Source organism: Notolepis coatsorum (assembly GCF_963971535.1).
Source record: "Notolepis coatsorum genome assembly, chromosome: 4".
NCBI lineage: Eukaryota > Metazoa > Chordata > Actinopteri > Aulopiformes > Paralepididae > Notolepis > Notolepis coatsorum.
In genome coordinates, this window is record NC_140168.1 from 112778212 (window position 1) to 112801775 (window position 23564).

General features: G+C 40.2%; 1 protein-coding gene across 2 annotated transcripts in view; it reads right to left on the minus strand.

Annotated features, from left to right (window-relative positions):
* Window positions 1-23564, minus strand: part of kiaa0232 (KIAA0232) — a 106857-nt gene that overhangs the window by 40337 nt on the left and 42956 nt on the right. For both annotated transcript variants that reach the window (XM_084313014.1, XM_084313015.1), the window contains exon 3: window positions 2654-2794. In XM_084313014.1, the coding sequence (XP_084169140.1) occupies window positions 2654-2794 (141 nt within the window). The remainder of the gene's footprint in view (window positions 1-2653; window positions 2795-23564) is intronic.

Sequence of the window (23564 nt, forward strand, 5' to 3'; positions counted from 1 at the left end):
GCACTAAAAGCTAAACATTGTCGCCGATATGGCTGTCCGCAACATGTCATTAATTGTGTACGCGACGTGCAATTGTGCAATGACGACGTTACCGTTAGCTAGCATGAGCTACCGGTATATGGGAAGACCATAGAAGACTAACGTTACTGGTGACATTGTGATTTAACTTGGAATACTCCTTTGCCAACTTGCTGTACTTTGCTTGCAGGTCTGCAGCCATTATTGCTGGATTATATGAATAGCCCCAACTTTAGCCAAGGTAATGTTAAAGCTAGCTTTCGGTTAGCTGTTCAATGCTAATAACACCAGCCACCAAGCGAACCCATGAGCTCCCCGTCAACACCGCTCTGTCGGGACGATGACATTTAAGAAAGTATCTGCTGTTAAAATGACAAATGGCATTGACACTTTAATCGATTAAGCACACGTTTGTTTTATAATGCTTACTCAACAGACCACAGTGTTGTTGATAAATTACGTCATATGGTATCGGAGCGCAGCATTAGAGGGTACTCGCCGATACCGATACCAGCATTTTAGCCAGTATCGGCGGCTTTTCCGATACTGGTATCGGTATCGGAACAACTCTATAAAGAACCACCGTGGCAACAGATCGATGGCCATAAAGAACTACCAAGCAGATCGATGGCCATAAAGAACTACCAAGGAGATCGATGGCCATAAAGAACTACCAAGCAGATCGATGGCCATAAAGAACCACCGTGGCACCAGATCGATGGCCATAAAGAACCACCGTGGCAACAGATGGACCACTTTGGGTGTGACTGGGCTGAAGAGGTACAGCTATGTGGCCTACATTATAAAGACTCCACTCAGAAGAAACAAAAAACTACATTGCTAGCTCAGTCTTATTGTAACCAAGATATTCTAGTCGAGAGGCCGCCTGATTGCTTTTACCAACGCGTTCGTGTTTCCGCGTCTCTGATTGGCCAGGTCATGTGACATGTACGCCCAATCGTGGGACCGCAAGTTTCTACACTGGTTAAGCTTAGGCGCTCTTTCGAAGTTGGTTAAGGTTAGAGTTTGTCTTAGAGCATGGCGATAGAACGCCTGCCCTGATTCCAAACTCTAACCTTAACCAACTGCGAAAGAGTCGCCTAAGCTTAACCAGTGATAAACTAGGCGTTAGGTAGTTTGCAGGCTGTTCGACCCGGAAATAGGCGCAGAACTTGCCGTCCCACGATTGGCGCACATGTCACATGACCTGGCCAGAGCGCAAAACGGGAACCCGGAAACACGAACGCGTTGGTAAAAGCATAGACGCCGAGAGGCCAGCACTGCCAGGCCCTGAGGACTCCCCTGACCTTTAGGGTTAGGGTCATCAAAAACATTTTGCACACATTTATTTAGTTATTGAGAGTAAATTAGTTTGAATATGGCCACCAGTGATGTCATCGAATCCTTACGTTGTGTTAATTACAGCTAATTACAGAAAAAATTGCAATACCTCATCTTATAAGGACTGCTACCTTATCATTCCATTGAGCTGTAATTAACACAACACCCCGATGACATCACCATGGCCATATTCAAACTAATTTACTCTCGATAACGGTCAAACTAAATGAATATGTGGAAAAGTGTTTAGAGTTTTTGGATGTGTGTGAGATTATTATGCAAAATAAATCAGTCTTGTTTTTGTTTTTAAATGAATAGCAGAGGCCCAACTCTCTGCTCTGAGGAGCACTCTGAATGTATCCCCACACAGCACAGAGGCAGGAACTAGGCTTGGGCGGTATGACGGTATACCAGGGTATTTCGAAATCTCGTCGGTATGATTTTCAATACCGTGACGTCACAGACTATGCGCCAAATCACAGATGCGACAGAGTTATATAACCGGGACAGCGTTGCTTGTAGTGCACAGCACATGCCAGCAGAGGGCAGGGCAGTCTGTCTTTCCCTCTCTCAGTCAGAGCTCAGCAGAGCCACACGCGTGTTCCTGTGGGTCTTCCATCTCGCATGTGTGTTAATCTGCACGACAAATAAAGACTTATTCTTCTATAGAATGCGGTTATGGACCGATGGCAGTCCGTTTATTAAGGTCGAATGGATGGACCACCACTAACTTCCAGACATTTTTCTAACGTTTTGAAATGGATTCGTGCATGAGTGGACTCGGGACACGTTGTTTGGGTTCCGGTAAGTTATGTTATGGTTAAGCGATTGGAAGATGAACGTACGAGATATGAATGCTGGGGAGTGTATGTTTGGTAAACCACTCCAGTTCGACTGTGTGTGTGCGCGTATTGGCTTCGGGATTCACTACATGGGTTTAACGGCTTAAGCTGGGTTTTGATTATCACTTAATCAATGCAGAATAAATTGTATGCGTCTGTATGTGTAGTTGTGTACTACTGTCGTGAGTTGTGACTCACATTGCTCTAATTTCAGCCTCCGTTATACGTTATTTGTTCCGTATGACTCGTTTCATATCTGTGTCTCGAATTTGCGCGCCGTTTTGTTTACTTTGGCAACACGGGTCGCTAAGGAATTTAGGTTCGAGGTTTTAGGTTTTAGGTTGAAAGAACAGCCCTAATGTCAACGTGTTTCAATATAAGCGTTATGTATGGTGATAACGAGTATATTGTTAACTTATCCCCACGCAGCACCGAGGCAGGAGGACTCTTACTTCATCAGATGCAGAACGCAGACATTGCACAGCAGCTTGCTTCTTGATCTCCTCCAGACTCAGGTCTGTTCCTCCTTTCTTCTTGCTCTTGCCCCACTTCTTCCCAGCTCCATTCTCCCAGCCCAAGAAGATGTCGTTTTCCTGCCAAACAGACAAAGACATCATCTATTGATTCTGCAGTGAAACAGTGAACCTTGGTTAATAATAGGGGTGGGAATCGCCAGAGACCTCACGATACGATCGCGATACGATACTATCGCGATACTAAATATATCGCGATACGCTGAAAATATTGCGATTTTTTATTTTTTTTTGCTCAAATTACATTTATTACCTTTTTTCAACTGCAAAGTAAAACTTTGTCAACATGTTTTATCTAATAAAATAAAGTTCAGTCTGTTCATCTCACTTCAATAATTCTTATTGCAGAACATGGTATTTTCTCAAGCAGACAGATGTAAACACTGTAATCTGTGTTGCATGTACCTGACAAACTGTTTGTATTACAGTCATATTCCATGAGTGTGTGTGGCAGCGTTTCCGTTAGCCGGTAATTACCGGTATTTGACCGGCAAAATCTGTTGAAGTCCGACATATTTAATCTCTCCGGTCTTAATGTCCGGTGAAAATAATTCCCTGAGTCTAAGCACAATTTGATTATTTGAATTGTATTAAAATAGGCTAAAATTAAATAGCCTATGCGATGAACGAAACAATCATTACATTTGTTTCATCGTTGCTTCTAATAATGACAAACGACGTTGTCAGCGAGAGCTTAGTGCTGGATGTGCGAACTTGTGAAGCTGCAGAGCCGGAGCAGCAGCAGCACAGTGCAGTACTCCAGCAGTACTCCAATTCAGCCATTGGCAATTCAATGTTGGGTGGGGGGCGCTGATGTGCGGTCCCCAGAAAAGAGCCAATAACAGCTGAATCTGCTGCTCTGCATCGACATACTCTCGCAAATAAGTCATTGGGAGGTGGAGAGAGAGAGTCGTCACGCAAACCCACGATAATGTTGCTGTCTCTCTCTGCCAAATTTCTCAGTTCTTCGCTTGATATAATTAATACAAATGTCCAATATAACGGAATTCGTTAGCTCATAAAAATTTGATTATAACAGACTGTTGTTTATTAATGTCGGGCGACTGCCCACAGACACCTATTTGATTTAAAGTCGGCAGCAGCATGGAGTCTCGGGACTTATTTTATTTGGAATATAATGACTTTATACGCAAAAGTAGCCTAGTTTTAAGTAAAAATATTATAAATCTACATGCCTTGATGATGTCATTCTTTTGTTTTGTTGTCATTCTTTTGCCTATCAATTGTTTTTAAGCTCAATAAACTCTGACCGGAATTTCTCTCATTTGACCGGCAACAATTTTTTCTAACGGAAACCCTGGTGTGTGGACTACTGTACTATTACAGGTATTGAAATGAACAATGCAACTTCCTTATACACATTTTTTTATGAATAATTAAGACGAGACACCCCAGGTGAATAGGCAAATATACTTTTGTTGATTTTGAGATTGTTATATTTTGCTTCCTAAACATGTCTTCTATGAAACTAGTGACAATAAAACATCAATAACACACATTTAGTTGTTTATTTTACTTCATTTTGCCTTATTGCATCCATAAATGTGCACATATTTAATGGAAAAGTGCCTCATTTGCGTTTATAAACATAAAATTCTGAAAACTTGCATTATATTTTTTCTTAGTTTATATGTACATAACAAACTGGGAAAGTTTCATAGTGATATCCATTCAAAATGTTTTTGCCTATTGTAGCCTGTGTGTAGTTCTGTTCAGTTCAATACAGACCACGTGAGCGGATCGGCGCGGCCGAGAAATCCGCTCTTCGCTCTTTAAAGCTTGGTCCGCTCCGCTAATCACTCATGTTGACCCCGCCCCCAAGTCGCTCTCCGCTCGCTCCCCGCTCACCTTGAATCGAGCGCTCCCCGCTCCCCGCGCCAGATCGCTCTGCAGTTTTTTTTCTTCTTTTTTTGGAGCATGGTGTAAATGAGCTCAAACTACAACAGTCTACACCCCCTGGGCCCCTTAACAATTGTTTGTATTGAGCCGCATTGTAATTGTAGCCATTCTGCAATGCTAAATAACGTTGTTTATCCATTCACTATCTCTATTAAGCGATGATAGGCTAGCCGAGCCACAATGCTATGGTCGCTGCCATTAACGTTAGCATGTAAGCTAACGTCAACAACAATGGCGTCGATATACTTTTTCTAACTGGAGTGAGTGTGGGCGTCTCTACAGTGACAAAGCCTGAACGAACAGCCTATCACAGGTTCACCCTTCTCATTGGTTGAAAATGGCCTTCATGTTTGTACATCGCCATCTGTTGCTTTGGCATTGTACTGCATGTATATATTACATCAGTGTTAAACCACTGTGAGCGGCCCGGAGTGGATTGGAGCGGAGGAGAACTCTCGCTCCGGACGTCGCGCCGACTCATTTTAAAACCCACTCCTCGCTCACGTCAAAACCGGCCGCTCCGCGCCCCGCGCCGCTCACGCTCCGATCCGCTCACATGCACTGGTTCAATATCATTATTATTATTATAATTATAATTATAATTATAATTATAATTATAATAATAATAATAATAATAATAATTATTATTATTATTATTATTATTATTATTATTATTATTATTATTATTATTATTATTATTATTATTATTATTATTATTCAGTTATCAGGCATGTGTTTAGGTTGTCTATTACTAATGGTTTGATTAGGTATTGTGTTTGTAAATATCTGTTTAAAAAAAAAAGTATGGCATTTTACGATACAGAACTTTGAAGGCGTTAAAGAAGTTAAGAGTTTTTCCTCATACTCTGAGCCAGAAATCTCCACTTCAGTAGCACTCGCATACACCAAAACTTCCAGTTCTATTCATATCTATGTTCTGAAGGTATTTACAGAAGGGTTTGTTGATATCACATTCATACCCTGATTTATATCACATTTTATTCCTAAAAACATGGCGAAATATAGAATTTTACCATACAAATTTACTGAATGGAGTATTTTCTGATTTATGGAGTGATAAAAAGAGATATCCAAAATCCCCTCTGTAATAACCTTTGGCTCTAATATGTCAACAAAATGAAACTATAATTTTGAAAATGGCTTTATCCAATGTTCATATTTCTGTCCTGGAATTATATGCAAATTAGTGCATATTTAAGTAGACCATGCCTCATTTGCATATTTAAACATACAATTTCAGAAAACTTGTAATACAAAAAAGTCTCGTCTTAATATAAGTAATCAAATGGGGAAGTTTCATTGTGATATCTATTAGTTAAATGTTTTACCCTATTCACCTGTAGTGTCTCGCCTTAAATATCAATACCCTGTATCGATACAATATAGCCACGCAAAGTATCGCAATACTACTACGTATCGATTTCCCCCCCCCCCCCCCCACCCCTAGTTAATAAATTAGGTGACAGTAGCATGGAGAAAAAAATTGTGCTGAATAGGGGTGTAAGGATTCGACCTCACAATGATTCGATTACGATTCTTCAGGCAACGATTCAATGCATCATGAAATCTCTTCATTTGACCACGATTTGATTAGATAAATCAGTTAATTCCCCAAAAAAAATTGAATACACAAATGTGGCTGAGGGAACTGATTCACTCAGCATGAATGGACTATAGGTCAATAAAAACAATACATACAAAAAAAACAAATTTTTTTTTTATTTCTATTAATTTCGATTACCGGTATAATCGATTCTAACATATTCAAATCGATGCATCGAATCGAACACATTAGAATCGATGCATTTCGATTAATCGATGCATCATTACACCCCTAGTGCTGAAGCTTAACACTAGCACAGCCATGGAGAAAATGTCACCGATTCCCGCCGGAACGGGTCAGATGACCCGACAGCTTATATGAGAAATATGAGAAAAATAAACAGTGTAAACTATATACCTCTTAATATAAAAATATGAGGTTTACCACAGGTTTGAGTGACACATTTTGTTTATAAATAAAATAATAACAAAAAAAAATATTGGATGTAAGAGCCACACATTGACGGGCAAAGAGCCACATGCGGCTCGCGAGCCACGGGTTGGCCACCCCTGCGCTAGACGCTCGCAAAGTGCTGTGACTGGAATAACGTTCTAATTACATTTTCTCGAAGTCATTTTGAAATTTCAGAACCGTGCCAGATAAAACGGGTACTTTTAGCAAGTCATTGAGTGACAGAGCTGGAGCTCGACCGAGTGACGAGGATACATTTATTGGAAATGTCTAGAGGTTTTGTTTCAGAATTTTATCATCAATTACTAACGTCCTCGTATGAAACCCTCCAACTAGACTCTGTCTGGAGGAGGGATATACCAGACCTGGAAAATGACTTTGATTGGCAAGGAGCCTGGGCAAATGTCCGACTTACATCAAGGAACCCGGATCATCAACAAATCAATCTTAACTATATTCACAGGACATACTTGACTCCTATAAGACTGTGCCGAATGGGGCTTAAACAAGACTCCAAATGCTCCCAATGTACAAATGGGGACGAAGGGACATTTATGCACATGTATTGGGACTGCTCACCAGTTAAGGCATTCTGGAAAGATGTGACCCAACAAATATCAAAACTAGTATCTTGGAATATACCTGTACACCCCTCGGTATTACTATTGAATGATGTTTTTGAGTTGGCAGTGAATCCACAGCTAAAGAGATTGGTTTTATCGGGTATCACAGTAGCTAAAAAGCTGATCGCATCACGCTGGTTTCAACCGGAAAAAATGTGCCGTAAAGTTTGGTTTCTTACATATCTCGATGTAATTTACCAAGAAATATCTACAGCAAGAATTCTGGGTCTCAATGAATCCAAAATGTCAATGTGGTTAGAAGTGGTGGAGAGAATAAAAGCTAGCTTATAATGGTAGTGTCTGGTTAGGTGCGAGGGATAGTGGAGGTACTTCTCAAGGTGGGGTCCGGGAGGGGGGGGTTCGAGCTGGAGCATATGTGTGTAGGTTTTTTAGATAACAGGTATTAGGGGTATATCTTATATAAGACAACTAACTAAAATGTGATCTCATTGGATGTGCCCTGACAATTAATGCTTGTATATCTTATCGTGTGTTGTCATGTTTGTTTATATGTTTGTTTAAAAAATAATAAAAAAATAAAATACAAAAAAAGAACGCTACGGTCGGTCATCCACTACAGGTTTATTACACACCCAGAAACCAAAAGAGGATCGGAAGTATGGCATTTGCCAACTATGCCCCGAAACTATGGAACACACTACCAACACACATCAGGAACGCCAGCTCCATACACATTTTTAAAGGAAAATTAAAAACATACCTTTACAGTCTAGCTTACAAATAGTGTACCATGCCTTAGGGAAAGCGAGTATCTTATTGAAATGTTTTTATTGCTATGCGTTTTTAATTTTATGTATTGATCTTTTACTGAAATGTTATTTTACTGTGCTTTGCCTATTGCCGGACTTTTATTACTGTTGTCTTATTAATGTGATGCTTTACATATGCGTATGTTTGTGTACAGCACTTTGAGCTGCATGACATGTATGCAGGGCTGTACAGTGCGACATATATATCGCACATGCTACAGAAACAGCAGTCTGTGCGATGAATGGATTTACTTCAGTAGCACTGGTGCGATAGGGATTCGGTTCATATAGATACTCTTATTTTGAAAATCCTGTAGCGGGTCTCATTTCTGCCCACGCGCAGCTCCAGCTATAATAACTAGGCTCCGACAGCTAGCAACGTTCAGGTGCATATGATACTCTTATTTTGAAAAAACTCTGTGTCAACTCGACGAGTCATATCCGCCCTATCCGTGCTTCCGCAAGCAGAGCAGCGCGTTGGTCGGTTGGTGCGCACTGCTGCGTTAACACAGCAGTGCGCCTACACGTCCCGAAATAAGTCCGGTGTTTTTTTTCTTCTCGCAACGGGTCAAATGCATCTACATGCTTTGCACCGTCGCCATTCCTTTATGCGCACACCGCCCGAAATGAACGTTTATGTACCATTACAATCACTACAACGTCAGCAAGCTAACAAGCTAATCCTGATCAGAGGCAGAGGCGCAGAGCCAGCAGACACAGTGTGGACTGGGGAAAGGGAAATGGGGGGGCACTCTCTCCCCTTCCCTGTGTGTGCGTGCGTTTGGAAAGACGATGAAGTCACTAGTCAGGACTCAGGACAGGAGTATATAGTAAACTGAGGATTACTGAGGATGGACAGATAATGTTGATATTCAAATATAAAAAAGTTTCGAGAGGAGTGGAAGTTTGAAGACAGACTAGACTACAATATGATGCGGGGTGGTGAGTTGAAACAGTGCGAATTAATGAAAACTTTATTTAACAGATTGCAGAATGGGTACAGTACAGTACGGCTCAATACACACAATTGTTAAGGGGATGCAGACCAGAGAAAGACGTTTGTCTTGTTTACATCAGGGTCCCCCATTGTGTGTGTGTCCCAACCGACCCCACTTCTATGTTTCAATAAATTATTTGCATTTAAAACTATTAACGCTGACTCATTCCTTCAGTCCACTCAAAATTATGCTAATATTCCTTATGTTGTTTATGATATTAATTGAAAATAGCATATGAGAGTATTATAGTAATAATAACACATGGCGATATACTAAATGACAGCCAAACATGGCACTGCAACTAAATAACACAAATACAATAGGCACATTTGTGACGGTTACAAATATAACACGTTTTATACTTGTGCTACAAGATTTTGGCATGTGCTACAAAACTATCAACCTCTGTAGCACCAGTGCTATGTGCAAAAAAAGTTAACGTACAGCCCTGATGTATGAAAGGTGCTTTATAAATAAATGTTTACTTACTTACTTAATAGGCTTGAGTAAATTGTAATGAACCAAATGAGAATATCAATTAAATTTTTTTTCTTTGACTGTGAATAACACTATGCTCAAATTGACCAGACCTGAAAAATCTAAGCAAATTAATAGATGGAAGATGATTAAACGGAAGGTTTTGTAGATACAGTACTGAATTCTGCCATCCGGACACATGCAATTTGAAATATGATTATAGAATATAGAATATCAGGCATAAAATGGTTATGCGATTAAAATGCGATTAACCCTTTAATCGCCAAAAACGCCGTAGGACGTCTTTCCCCGCCATGCTCATTCTGCCAAAGACGCCGTACCACGTCTTTGATATGAATATTTCAAAAATCTGTGATCGAAATCATATTTCTCCCCCGGAGACTTAAGATCTCCTGTTGATCCCCTCTCAACTCTCCCAACGGTTCAAGAGCGCCATCTGGTGGCCGATCGGCGGATCGCCCAGAGGGGAAACAGGAAATGGAAGCTGGTGCTCATTTCAATTCGGTCCGATCACTCGGTAATAGTCCCATGACTCGAGCTGGACACAACGGATAGCAATCCGTTACCAATAACTCGATAAACAACATGATTGACGTATATACTATTATACAACCTGGAAATGGATCGCATATTTCTACAGCCCATAATAGGAACATTTCTGTTCCACGCTCATCGCCCAACGCTATGAGGAAGCTACGGTAAGATTCAGCGTTATTTTGTAACGTGTTCGATACTAACTGCTCTAATGATCATATCACCCACACTAGATGAATCATATAACGTTGGCCACGGAATTATAAAGACCCCCCCCCATCCGGTCAACATCAGATCATAAGTAGTAACTTCTAGAAGCACGTCCATTTGATTTTTTTTTTATCTCACGCAGATTGCTATCAAACTGTATTTGATCATCAATATTGTTGCAACTATTATTATAAATAATATACATTTTCTTTCAGACTCATAAAGTAAAATATAATACACACATAGTTAATTGGTGATAACGTTTTGTCTTATTTGTTTTATTTTCTTTAATGACAATGAAAGTGCAATGCTTGTTCGCCAACAAAACTAACACAGTTTGTCTTTCAGCACCACACAAGAGTGGACAGCTCCTGCCAACGTGTTCCTAAACACTGCAACTGTGCTGAATTGTTTCCTGATTGTCATTGGAACCAGCTGTAATATATGTAGCGTGCTCTTCGAGCACACGAAATGAAATGTAATAGGACTTTGAACTGAACTGAACGGAACTGAAGGAATGTAAAGAGACTTTGAATTGAACTGAACAGGAAGAAAACGAACTGAACTGAATTAGAATTAGTAACTAATAGAAAATAAAGGACCTTAAGATTTGATTCAAAAGAAAAGCAACGATTGGACATTCCTGATTTCATTCTTTGTAACAAATATAATGCATTTGGGGCTATAAATCACGTTCTGGAGAAAGCTGCAGAAAACGATAAAAACATACTTATACTTTAGACCGTATTTTAGTATGAATATGTGAATGAAAAAGTATAACGTTGCTACACCCTGAACAATAGATATAGGACGTTGAATGGGCCATAGTAATGTCAATTTAGCAATACAATTTAAAAAGTTATAGCCCTGAAAAGAAGGGGAACTTCTCCATATTAAATAGGGCTGGCGGAGGATGGTAAATTATGAATTTAAGCCTGGCGATCAAAGGGTTAATTAGATTAATTAATTACAAATCCTGTAATTAATTAGATAATCTTTTTAATCGCCTGACAGCACTACTAATAATATATTCCATTGCCTTTCCCATCTGTATCAAAGTCAAAATGTTGGTATTGTGACAACACTACAACATACAAAAGCAGCTTGACAACCGATATCCTTTGCGTCTAGTAGGCATGGGCCAATTTGTGATTTTGGTGGTATGTGCTATTTGCACAGATGTTTATCCCTTAGTATGCACGCCACACGCAGAGTATAAAATGCATGTAATAAATAGTTTGTTAATGAACTCTGTTACTTGAACAATTTTCACTGTGCTCCTAAATTTCTTTGTGTGTTCCTAAATTTCTATTTACATTTTATTCATTTACATTTTATTTAGGAGCACATGTGCTCCTTGGGAAAAAGGTTAGCGTACAGCCCCATATATGGAGACATTAACATTACGTTATCAAACATAGGGACGAAGACTGTAAAAAAAGTGTCAACAATGTTTTATAATATTTATGTTAATTTATCATAAAAATTCTGTGCCCCCGAAATACAAAAAAAGCCCCCGAAAATCAAATAAGGGGGGCAAAAAAGCCGTGGATTTTTTTTTCTAACCCTGTGAGAGGTATTGTATTTGGAGCGTATTTCGTGACTGTTTAACTAGGCTTAATGTAGGACCTACTTCCAGTGATGAAGCTAAGCTAGGCTAACGGTCCAGGCGTTCCCTAAGCCTAATGCATGCAGACTCAGAGAGACGAAAAATGTATGTATCTTCTTGTCTAACTCCAGGGAAGATGTTAAAGGGGACATGCGTCCTATTCCTAGCACTATTTGGGCAACTTTACACAATTCCTGTTAGTCTATTGAAGACATCTGTAAGGTTTTTTCAAAAAAATGCATTGTTTTATATTTCTAATCAAGTACTCAAAACCATAATTTTTCAGCTTCAAGATTTCAGGCTGTTAGAGAGAGAGAGCGAGAGCGAGAGAGAGAGAGAGAGAGAGAGAGAGAGAGAGAGCGAGAGAGAATGCAGTCCATCACAAAATGGCATCACCGTCTACACCATGACTTGATTGATACAGATATGAGCTGTAGTCCTTCCTATACAGAAACATATTGACCAAAACAAAATTAGGTGATAAGGTTTTCTCAAAACAATATTGGAAAAAGGTATTGTTGTGCCAACGGTATCTAATGCAAGGTATTAGAGATGGGCACGAATGATGTTTTACCAGATCGAGAACTTGCATGAATTACTCAAGTAGTGCTCGAGGAATTGTTTCAGGGAAATAAATGTTTAACCTCGAGACAAAGTTGTATGCAAGATATGTAAACTACAGCTGGCAGCCCATGTGCTGCACACAGCAGCATCACACCTGGACAAGAGGCAGGGGAACTATGTGAGAATGCTGTTCATCGACTACAGCTCAGCATTCAATACCATAGTCCCCTCCAAACTCATAGCCAAGCTCAGGGACCTGGGCTTGAACTATGACCTCTGCCAGTGGGTCTTGGACTTCCTGACGGGCAGACCCCAGGTGGTAAGAGCAGGCAACTGCACCTCCTCATCCATCACCCTCAACATAGGGCCCCCCCAGAGCTGTGTTCTGAGCCCCCTCCTCTACTCCCTGTACACACATGACTGCGTGGCACAGCGGAACAACAACACAATCATCAAATTGGCTGACGACACAGTAGTGGTGGGCCTGATCTCTGCAAACGACGAGAGGGCCTACCTGGAAGAGGTCAAGGTCCTGGCAGGATGGTGCCAGGAGAACAGCCTCTCCCTGAATGTCAGCAAAACAAAGGAGATGATTGTGGACTTTAGGAGGTCGGGGGTCAGGGACTACAGCCCCCTCAGCATCGACGGGGCACCGGTTGAGAGAGTGAACAGTTTTAAGTACCTCGGAGCCTACATATCCGAGGACTTGACATGGACCACACACATTGACAGTGTTGTGAAGAAGGCACGACAACGCCTCTACTAGAGCCATATGAAATCCGCGTTCACGGAATCGCGGAATTAACCAATAAAAATGGAATCAACTGCAAAACGTGGAATATTGCAGAATTTGGCCTAATATGGACTGAAATTTCGTTTTTGGGTGGAACGTTTGGTGCACACGCGACCGGGGAGGCGGGGACTCTACAGCGTGTTACACACAACACAGCCGCGGTGCTCAAGCGTCTGGCTGCTTCAGTGTTAACATCGTCAAGAAGCTAAACAATTCCACAATAAGCCCTCAATTCAGAGCAGAACAGTATCCTAATGACTTTTATGCCTCCGGTGATAAGGTGTTTTGCTAATTCTGTCAACGTTCCGTGGACTGGACCCGCAAAAACACTTGCGACACTATTGTGATTAAATAGCTATAACGTTAGGACATGAATACATGATAGCTTCTAGCTAAATCTAGTGCACCCATCCATTTGTTTAATGCAAACGATTGTCATTATACACTGCCCTTTATAAACTAAATACACTTAAATAGCTATGTAACATTATAGGACTATAGATGGAAATGATAGCTTCTAGAAGTTCTAGCTAAATCTGGTCCACCCATCCATTTGTTTAATGCAAACGATTGTCATTATACACTGCCCTTTATAATCTAAATAAACTTAAATAGCTATGAAACGTTACAGTACATAGGACTATAGATGGAAATGATAGCTTCTTGCTAAATCTAGTGCACCCATCCATTTGTTTAATGCAAACGATTGTCATTATACACTGCCCTTTATAATCTAAATAAACTTAAATAGCTATGAAACGTTACAGTACATAGGACTATAGATGGAAATGATAGCTTCTAGAAGTTCTAGCTAAATCTAGTGCACTCATCCATTTGTTTAATGCAAACGATTGTCATTATACACTGCCCTTTATAATCTAAATAAACTTAAATAGCTATGAAACGTTACAGTACATAGGACTATAGATGGAAATGATAGCTTCTTGCTAAATCTAGTGCACCCATCCATTTGTTTAATGCAAACGATTGTCATTATACACTGCCCTTTATAATCTAAATAAACTTAAATAGCTATGAAACGTTACAGTACATAGGACTATAGATGGAAATGATAGCTTCTTGCTAAATCTAGTGCACCCATCCATTTGTTTAATGCAAACGATTGTCATTATACACTGCACTTTATAATCTAAATAAACTTAAATAGCTATGAAACGTTACAGTACATAGGACTATAGATGGAAATGATAGCTTCTTGCTAAATCTAGTGCACTCATCCATTTGTTTAATGCAAACGATTGTCATTATACACTGCCCTTTATAATCTAAATAAACTTAAATAGCTATGAAACGTTACAGTACATAGGACTATAGATGGAAATGATAGCTTCTTGCTAAATCTAGTGCACCCATCCATTTGTTTAATGCAAACGATTGCCATTATACACTGTCCTTTATAAATGAAATAAACTAAACTAAAGGTGCCTAAATTATGCATTACTATATTTCATCACAATATAATAGATATAGCTAGGTTACTGACATTGTCATTGTGATAATGTCAGTAGTAGCTAGCTGTATCTATTGTTTACACTTGAAATATGTATTTTTATTTTGTCACAATATTAATTGTGTAATATTGTGTAAAATTGAACTGTATTTCTGAGTTGCAGCACTTAAAAACATTAAATGGACTGTTATATCTTATTCAATTGTGGACATTTATTCATTCCCACTTATTAGACACTATTTCTGATGGTAAAATGAGCATAAAAAGCAAAATACAGAATTCTGAAATATTAAAACGGAAAAAATGGAATTTGGGAAAAAATCTAATGGAATTTGGAAAATAATAAAACGGATTTCATATGGCTCTAGCCTCTACTACTTATGATTAACAAAGGCATTCGTTTTGTGGCATTAACGTTATATAGTTCTCTATATAATTAACGTTATATAGTTACACGTTCAATAACATCATGGCTGCTGATGCTGGCAACATCAACATCCTCATCCTCCTGGACCTCTCAGCTGCTTTCGACACCATCTCACACTCAATCCTCCTTGACCGCCTGGAAAGTGTCCTTGGCATCACTGGTACCCCCTTGTCCTGGTTCACATCCTACCTTACCAACAGGTGGCAGTATGTTTCCATCGGGGGGTCCAGGTCAGCTCCAGCACTTGTTAAACAGGGTGTTCCCCAGGGTTCGGTGCTAGGTCCGCTCCTTTTTATGATTTACCTCCTCCCACTCGGTGATATCATAAGGAAACACGGCCTCCACTTCCACTCTTATGCAGACGACACGCAGCTTTACCTCCACACCAAACCCTCGGCTCCCCTCCCTCCCCCCTCCCTCATCGCCTGCCTCCAGGACATAAAAACACTTCCTTCAACTCAACAGCAAGAAGACAGAACTAATAGTTGTAGCCTCCCCAGCCCTCCTCCAAAAGATCAACCACCTTGTTCTCTCCGTGGATGGCTACTCCATCTGCCCCTCCACGGAGGTAAGGAACCTGGGCGTAAAACTGGACTCAATCCTCTCATTTCACCCTCACATCAAGTCTGTCACCAGATCCGCCTTCTTCCACCTCAGAACCATCTCCCGCCTCCGCCCCTCACTCTCCGACACCTCAGCGGAAACACTCATTCACGCCTTCATCACTTACCGCCTCGACTACTGTAACGGAATCCTTCTTGGTGCTTCCAAGAAGGTTCTGGATCGCTTACAGTACGTCCAAAACTCTGCTGCGAGGGTCCTCACGCGCACCAAACCCTGGCAGCACATCACCCCCACCCTGCAAAAACTCCACTGGCTCCCCATCAACTACCGAATCCCCTACAAGATCCTCCTCCTCACCTACAAATCCCTGCACGGGTTGGCCCCTTCCTACCTGACCAACCTACTCCACCCCTACACTCCAGCACGAGGCCTCCGCTCCTCCAACTCCGACCTCCTCACCATCCCCCGCACCAGGCATTCCACACTGGGAGATCGAGCTTTCGCTGTAGCTGCCCCCAGACTGTGGAACTCCCTCTCCCCCCTCATCCGAGGCTCTGACACCATCAACCTATTCAAAACCAAGCTAAAAACCCACCTGTTCACACTTGCCTTCACGCAACACGGCCCCGCTCCGAAGTAGACCACCCCTGACTCTTTTAAGCCACAGATTCCGTTGTTTTGTTTTGTCGTTTGTTTTGTTTGTTAATTTCAACCACTTCATCCAATTGGACAGCACCTTGCTTCCTTTTTTTTATATCTTTTATCTTATTCGTTTCTTCCTGTTGTTACTATACACAGATATTCATAGTTTTTTTATTTTATTAAATTTTTTTATCAAAATTTATATTTTTCCATCCTTTCCTTGTACAGTGTCCTTGAGTCTGAGAAAGGCGCTTCTCTCTTAAAATCCAATCTATTATTATTTATTATTATAGCGTATTTACCCGACCATAGCAAGCATTACTCATTCATATTTCTCACTTCCTTCCTTTGCTCAGAGAGCCCGTACTGATTGTACCCATTCTGCAATCTGTTAACCCTTTAATCGCCAAGGGACGCCGTAACACGTCATTGCTCGCCATGCTTAATCTGCCAATGACGCCGTAACACGTCATTGAGATCAATAATTAAAAAATCTGTGATGGCAATCATATTTCTCCCGCGGAGACTTGAGATCTACTGTTGATCCCCTCTCAACTCTCCAACGGTTCAAGAGCGCCATCTGGTGGCCGATCGGCGGATCGCCCAAACAGCAAACCGGACACTGGTGCTCATCCAAATTCGGTCCGACCACTCGCTATAGCTCCCGGGACTCCATCTTGACACACTGGATAATCGATCGCTCGCCCTAACTCAATAAACAACATGATTTGGACGTATATACTATTATACAACCTGGAGATGGATCGCATATTTCAACATCCCATAATAGCAATCTTTTTGCTCCACGCTCATCGCCCAATGGCACGAGGAGACTGGGGTAAGTTTCAGCGTTTATTTTTACCGTGTTCGATACAAACTGCTCTGATGATCATATCACCCACACTACATGAATCATCTAACGTTGGCCACGGAATTATAAACGTAAAGAGGCCTATGTTCATATCGGTGAGCACAATTTGTAACACAAAAAGAGACGTGTAGCCTATTTATTTATTTAATATTTTATTTATTCATTTTATTATTATTTTATTTGTTGCCATGCCTAAAACAATAGTCAAGCATAGGGCTAAAACATTTTCATAAAAAATATATTTTTTTGTTATATGGTTATAATAAAAGCTTTTCTATACATTTGTCTGATTGATTGAAAACTTTATTAACAGATTGCAGAATGGGTACAATACAGTACAGCTCAGTGGACTGGAGGATGAAGACCAGAAAAAGACTTTCGGCTTTTTTACATAAGGGTCCTCCATTTTCAATTCAGCAAAACATTTAGAGACATACAAATATACAGTAGTTTCATTTTTTTTAATGTAAAAAGAATTATATATAAAAAAACTAAAACAAATTTGTTTTGCCACAAATATCGGTATCTGCCGATTGTGTTAGTTGAACAATCGGTATCGGTGGCAAATGTTCATATTGGTGCATCCCTACTTGTATTATTGCACAATCGCTGCGGGCATGACCTGCCGCATTTCACTGTATGCCGTGACAAATAAAACTCTTGACTTGACTGGACATTGAATCCTTGCATTATGTCAATTACAGATCAACTAAGCCCCTTGTTACACAGTTTTTGTGCTCGTTTTTATACGTTTTTGAATACGTTTGCTGTCCCTATTACATAGAAATGCCGTTTTTGGGCTGGATTTTGCCGGATACGTTGTGGCCCTACTGAAAACGCTAAATTGTGTTTTCCGTTTTGGAGTAGCGCCAAAACTCGCCGACAACATGTTGTGTAATCTGCGCGGAGCCGTTGTTGCTCAACGCTCATGCGCAGTAGATACCATCTGCGTGCCCTTCCGGTGACAACAGAGCTGTCCCAAATAGCTGCAGCTACCATGTGTTGTCAAGTTATTGTTATAAGGACCACAGTCCAAGCTACAACAGTCTGCATTCCCTTAACAATTGTTTGTATTGAGCCGTATTGTATTGTACCCATTATGCAATATGTTAAATAAAGTTTACATCCATTAATTCTGCTAGCATTACCGATACCGATTGCATGAGCACTGCCGCTGGCTAACGTGAGCTAGTGTTAGCTATCAGTAGGGATGCCCCCCGGACCCCGGTTTTAAACGGGAACCGGTACTATATTAGAAAATACCGGAGTATTTATAAGCTCCGACGTCCTCGGTACTGCTATCAATACTCTAGAGAAATTATTATTATTATTATTATTTAAAAGTTGCGAACGATCTCTCCTCTCTCTGTCTCTGCACGAGAAGCGAGCCGCAGCGAGTCATTATTACACACACTCCTCGCGAGTCGCGCTACACATACGGGTACTTCGTTCTTACACATACGGGTACTCCTTAATGAAAGCGCTGTCTCCGTGCTGAAGCGCGCTGCACACAGACAGCTCTGAGTCTGCATGCACTGAGTCGTGATGGCGGATAGAGCGAAGCGTTCTAAAGTATGGATATACTTTACAAGGGTCAATGCCGACAACGCACGTTGCCACAAGTGCAACAAAACATTTGCCAGTAAGGGTGGCAATATGAGCAATCTAGCAAAACATTTGTTGGCAAAACACGATATTAGTGTGCAGAAATGCGCCGTATTAGACTGCCTTGCGCGCAGTGGTCCATCTGCATCCACGTCCACTGCAGCCGGTAAGCCAAGATACAGAGTTTCCTAGGCTAATAACGAATTATTACAAATAGGCTAATAAACAAAATAATTGTTTAGCTACAAATTAGGGGTGGGAATCACCAGTTTCATCATGATACGATATCGATTCTTTGGACAACGATACGATATTTGCCGATATCACAAAGTCTCTCACGATACAATACGATTAGATTAGATTCAGGTGCCTGCAATCGATATGAGATGATATCATATGCCCATTTAACACAATCAGTAACATTTAGATCCACTAAAAAAAACGAAAATATCATTTGACATTTGTATTTTTGAGCTCTTCCAGACATTTAAAGGAAAATCAATCTATTGTTTTTAATACAAATAGACCTCCTGTTCACTGTAAAGTGCCACGTTTTGATATATTGAGCTTTAAACTTTAAGCTCCATTTTTTGGAACTCAAAACTCACAACCTAAAACCCCTCCCTACCTCCCTCTCCCAAACCGTTCCTAAAACAATTTGTTGATGTTGCATGATTATGTATAGGCCTACATTTATTATGTATTATATTGCTTATGTTTAAATAACATTTAAACATCAAACTCCTCTGACCTCATCTGGTCTTTCCAAAGACGCGCACACACACAGAAAGGGAGAATGCTATGCTGTAACATCTACACACACGGAGCTACTGCTGTTGTTCTTGGGCGGATATGAGACTCGCCACAGGATTTTCAAAATAAGAGTATCGATATGAATCGATCTTATTACATTGCATCGATCCGATTCGATCGTTGATAATTACATCGATGTATCAATCTGGATCTATGTATCGTCCCACCCCTACTACAAATACTACAATCTAAAAACTTTTTATAGATCGTCAAGCTGAGGCGTCAGCCACCAATGTGTCCCAGGCCAGTGAGCCCAGGGCCACCACACATCCTCCCTCTACCTCCACCACCCAAAGTCCTTTCTCCCTAGCAGCTAGAGGAAGGATGACAGAGGATAGGGTGAATGAGTGTCACAGGGCTGTGACAAAGTTTGTTGTCAAAGGCCTGCACCCCTTCTCTACAGTGGAGTCCAAGGGCATTTAGGTAACAACTAATCATTCAGTGTATATCGTTTTTTTTGTATACATAGTTGTCTAACTTGTTTGTTGTTGTTGTTATAATATAAGTTATTATTGAAGCAGCTATTCCCACCACTCCACACAAATTTACAATAATTCAATCATTTCTAATCTTTACTGTAGGGAGATGACCAATGCTCTCAACTGCAAATATACCCCTCCCTGCATAAATTATATTTATTTATAATACTTATTTATAAAGTTGTATAAATAATAAAGCAATGTCGATTCTGTTCTTAATTAATTGTCTTTTTTTCTTGCAAAAAAAGTATCAAAAATAACCGATAAGAGTATCGATAAAGTACCGAACCGTTAAGCAGTATCGATAAGAGTAGTAGTATCGATAAAATCCTAACGATACCCATCCCTAGCTATCAGACATCCCGTTAGCTCAAGCTCCTCTTTCAATCTTAACAAGCATTAAACAAAATGGCCCAGTCATTTATTCACCTTTGTTTAATACACACAGCGTTGTCTCTAATGTTATCTAGCTACTGATAGCTCCCGATATCATCAGTTTGGTGCTGGCTGGTTAACGTGAGCTAGCGTTAGCTTCTAGCCACAATGCTATACTGTTATACTGGCATATTCCAGTCACGTTAGCATGTAACTAACAATGTAGCTAACAACATTGCCGATCCTTTTTGAGACTAAACTATCCGCTCTTGGTGGTCATGTGTTGATGTTAGTTTTGTTTCATCAACAAATGAGAGGCAGAACACAGTGAATGTATCCGTTTTGTTTATTGCCCTTTTATTACACTTTGCTGAAAAATAAGTGCTGCATTGGGTAAATAGGCAAAGATGGCGGCGCCCGCCTTGTTGACATTTTCTTTGCAGGAAGTGTATTGGCACATTCAAGTTCTGATTGGTTGAAAATTGCCTTCATGTTCGCCACCTACTGCTTTGGCAGTGTACTACATCACTGTACTCAGGTTGCAAAACGTATGTCTCGAAAACGAAACTAAGGTGTAACCGCAGCCTCAATGATAAGGTAACAGTCCCTATAAGACAAGGTATTGGTATTTCTTTCGTCTACATCATTTCATAGAGCTGTAATTAACAACACAAGGATTCGACGATGTCACTGGTGTTGGTCCATATTCAAACGAATTTACTCTCAATAACTGTCAAACTAAATGAATGTATGCAAAACTGTTTCGATTTTGGATGTGTGAGATTATGTGCAAAATAAATCTGCATTGTTTTTGGTGAAGTGCCCCTCTAAGGGTATTAATTAATCTAAATAAAAGACAGCATTAGCCGATTGCAAAAATCATCATCATAGAATCATCCTGGTAAATTGTAATATTATTCCAAAACGTTTTCTTAACATTCTAATGACTGAACCTGCTTGACTTTCAAAATGAATGTTTACAATTACACTATTTTTGTGAGCGATAACCCTGCATTGGTATTTAGATTTTGGCATCGATTACCGTGGCAACAGAATCTCCCATGGATTCAGGTCAGCCCTAATCAAAGCTTTGAATTATTTAGTACAACAGCACTACACAGGACTAAAAAGAACATTGATACACAACAGTGTGGTAAATATACAAGGGCAAGTGGCAAGAATTACCCCAAGAAATCTCAGACGGGAGAATACAACGGTCCTTTTGCATTTTCCAATGCTTGGATTCTTCCGTTGCGTGACTCACGCCAGACCGCCATATCAGACCGCGGAACTATTCTGTTTTATCGTTTATTGAGCTAGCTAGTTCCAGAGTATTACTACACACTAGGGCTATAGTAGGGCTGCACGATTTTGGGAAATAATCTAATTGTGATTTTTCTGACAGATATTGCGATTGCGATAAAATTTTAGATTATAAAAAAATAAAAATAAGCAGCCCCACAGAGGTTTATTGTAAAATGCGGCTTGCATCTGGCCTACGCGTGGGTATTTTCGGGACACCGAGCCTGAAAATGTTTCTTTTTACCTGGGAATCGATACCAGTACCCAACGGTACCTTTTTTTCTGTACTTTACTCTCCCTCTCTGAAGTCTAAACTTCACAACACACAATCTAAAACCCCTTACCTCCCTCTCCCAAACCGATCTTGTATCTCAATGGGACTTCCTGGTTAAATAAGTGTAAAAAAAATATATATATATTCGATTTTTTTTTGCGATTTGCTAATTGCATCATTCCAAATCGCGATTTCGATTTAAAATCGATTAATCGTTCAGCCCTAGGCTATAGAGCTAGCTAGTTCCAGAGTATTACTACTAGAGCTGGGCCCTTAACGGCGTTAACGCGATACTATTATCGCGCGATAATATAATTAACGCATTAATCTATATAAAAAATAAAATAAAAATTAATTTACCCGCTGAGCACAGATGCTCTTTTTCAGGAACGCCCTGCTTCACATTCACACAGTTCCATTCACACCTGGGAGCTGCCCAGTACAACCACAGTTGACACCATTGGCCACTGAGCAACTCCACTGGAGCAGTTGATTTGCATTGGCACCCAACGGGAAAAATATTATAGGCACTATAAGTAGACATCGCTACATAAAACAAGCTGGTCAGCCTGAGTGACTGGTGGAAGAAGGAGAAATAGAGATTGGACTGATTGAGTCAAGCCATGTCACATAGTTCAAGATTGAAATGCTTCTTTCTGTTTTGCTCCTGAGAGTGTGCTAGATACTGTACTGGTAATATTATTTATTTGTGTTAACTTCTGAATAAAACAACTTATTAAACACAAGTACATCTTATTGAACATTATTTTGATATTTCATTACCAATTATCATAGCAAAACAGCTTTTTCAAACAGTCTGTAATGCATTTTGGAAACGGGAGATGGGCTCATGGTGTAATGGGCCACCTGGCCTGAGAAACATAAGGAGGAAAGAAAAAGTAAGGACTTACTTCTGGTCATTATTTGGGTAGAACACACATATTTTGAATGCTTGCAGATAGATTAATCTAGATTAAAAAAAATGAATCTATGCCCACCTCTAATTACTACACACTAGGGTTATAGAGCTAGCTAGTTCCAGAGTATTACTACACACTAGGGTTATAGAGCTAGCTAGTTCCAGAGTATTACTACACACTAGGGTTATAGAGCTAGCTAGTTCCAGAGTATTACTACACACTAGGGCTATAGAGCTAGCTAGTTCCAGAGTATTACTACACACTAGGGTTATAGAGCTAGCTAGTTCCAGAGTATTACTACACACTAGGGATATAGAGCTAGCTAGTTCCAGAGTATTACTACACACTAGGGTTATAGAGCTAGCTAGTTCCAGAGTATTACTACACACTAGGGTTATAGAGCTAGCTAGTTCCAGAGTATTACTACACACTAGGGTTATAGAGCTAGCTAGTTCCAGAGTATTACTACACACTAGGGGTGTCAAACTCATTTTCACAGAGGGCCACATCAGCATTATGGTTGCCCTCAAAGG